Source organism: Sinocyclocheilus grahami, unplaced genomic scaffold (assembly GCF_001515645.1).
Source record: "Sinocyclocheilus grahami isolate Dianchi unplaced genomic scaffold, SAMN03320097.WGS_v1.1 scaffold7367.1, whole genome shotgun sequence".
NCBI classification, from domain to species: domain Eukaryota; kingdom Metazoa; phylum Chordata; class Actinopteri; order Cypriniformes; family Cyprinidae; genus Sinocyclocheilus; species Sinocyclocheilus grahami.
In genome coordinates this window covers 8,945-10,191 of record NW_015511434.1, presented here as the reverse complement: position 1 = coordinate 10,191, position 1,247 = coordinate 8,945, and the positions used below count along the sequence as shown (strand labels likewise).

The 1,247-nt window shown below is 39.9% G+C and overlaps 1 protein-coding gene across 1 annotated transcript in view; it reads right to left on the bottom strand.

Annotated features, from left to right (window-relative positions):
* Positions 1-471: 471 nt before the first annotated feature.
* The window catches only part of LOC107577819 (RELT-like protein 2), a gene marked incomplete at its 3' end in the record, with an annotated part of 2,383 nt that continues 1,607 nt past the window's right edge, over positions 472-1,247 (bottom strand). The window contains exons 2-4 of the mRNA XM_016263851.1: positions 1,170-1,232; positions 1,023-1,086; positions 472-654 (exon numbers count right to left, since the gene is read on the bottom strand). Of these exons, the coding sequence (XP_016119337.1) occupies positions 472-654; positions 1,023-1,086; positions 1,170-1,232 (310 nt within the window). The remainder of the gene's footprint in view (positions 655-1,022; positions 1,087-1,169; positions 1,233-1,247) is intronic.

Here is a 1,247-nt window from a genome sequence, read left to right as displayed (position 1 = left end):
TCTCTGAGGTCCACTTATAATGTTATCAAGATTTTTACATCAACACATATATCATAATGGAAGTAATAGACTCTGTTCTGTCCTGTTTTTACCCCCCTCATCATGTGCACAGGCAAGTGTCATCGCCAACTACTGGCCTGGCATAAATAATACAGCGTTTTTAGCTGTTCACAGATCCGTTATGACAGCACTGTCATCTGTATGCAAAACTTTTCAAATACACAAAGGAATAACTTTTCTATGTTTAGTACAATCTTTGTTGTACAAACTTACCCTAAAAAGCATCCTGGGTTCTCGTCTTTGCTGGCAGTGTGGTTAGCGTTTAGGTTTTCTCCTGACTTTATATTTGTTTTCTATGTGTTGTGTTTGACACATGACAGTTTCATGTTTTTTGATGACTTTAGTATTGTTCTGAAGTGCAGGGCAGTAATGAAGAATGAGTGTGACTGGTAATCAGATAAAGAATCTCACCTGCCCACAGAAAACACGGTCTGCTCTCCCAGCCGGGCTCTGCTTCGAGACACTCGGCTCCTGCGGCGTGTTTTTAACACGTGACTCTGCATACAGTGAACACACGAGCTGATCTCGCCTCCCAGATGAACGGTGTGATGGTGAAGGGGAAGACCACCGACGCTATCTTTGTGACGCAAGCTGCTGAGAAGACAGAGCATTAGAGAAATAACTTCAGCCTCTACTCCTCTATTACATCTGCACCCATTCAGAGATCAGTGTGCACACTAATTCACACATTTACATGCCTTTGCTTGTCCTACATCACTGTGGGGGTATACAGGACCAATGCTGAACTCAGTACTCAATACATTCTACTTCAATATATTACAACTAAAATATTTGCAAACATACTGGAAGATCGTAAATAATCTCAGCTTGCGTCATATCAAACTACATATATGCATATATAACATAACAAAACATTTTAAACAAAACATGTCTATGAATTGGTGTTTCTCTGTTTATCAGACAAATACATATTTAAAGAGTCACAAAAATAACGATCATACCGTGGATCGAGATGTTCGCAAACATTTTGGCCAACCAGCATCTCTTTGAAAGCCTCCATATTGGCTGTAGCACAAAAATAACAGCATTTTCAACCACGGAAATCATTTAAATGCAGAACAGAACAGGGCAGAGTGAATGATCTGTACCTTCATTCTCAATGATGCATTTCAGGATTTGTTCCACTGTGTCTTGACTGTCTTCTGATTCATCTGAGGGGAAAAAAA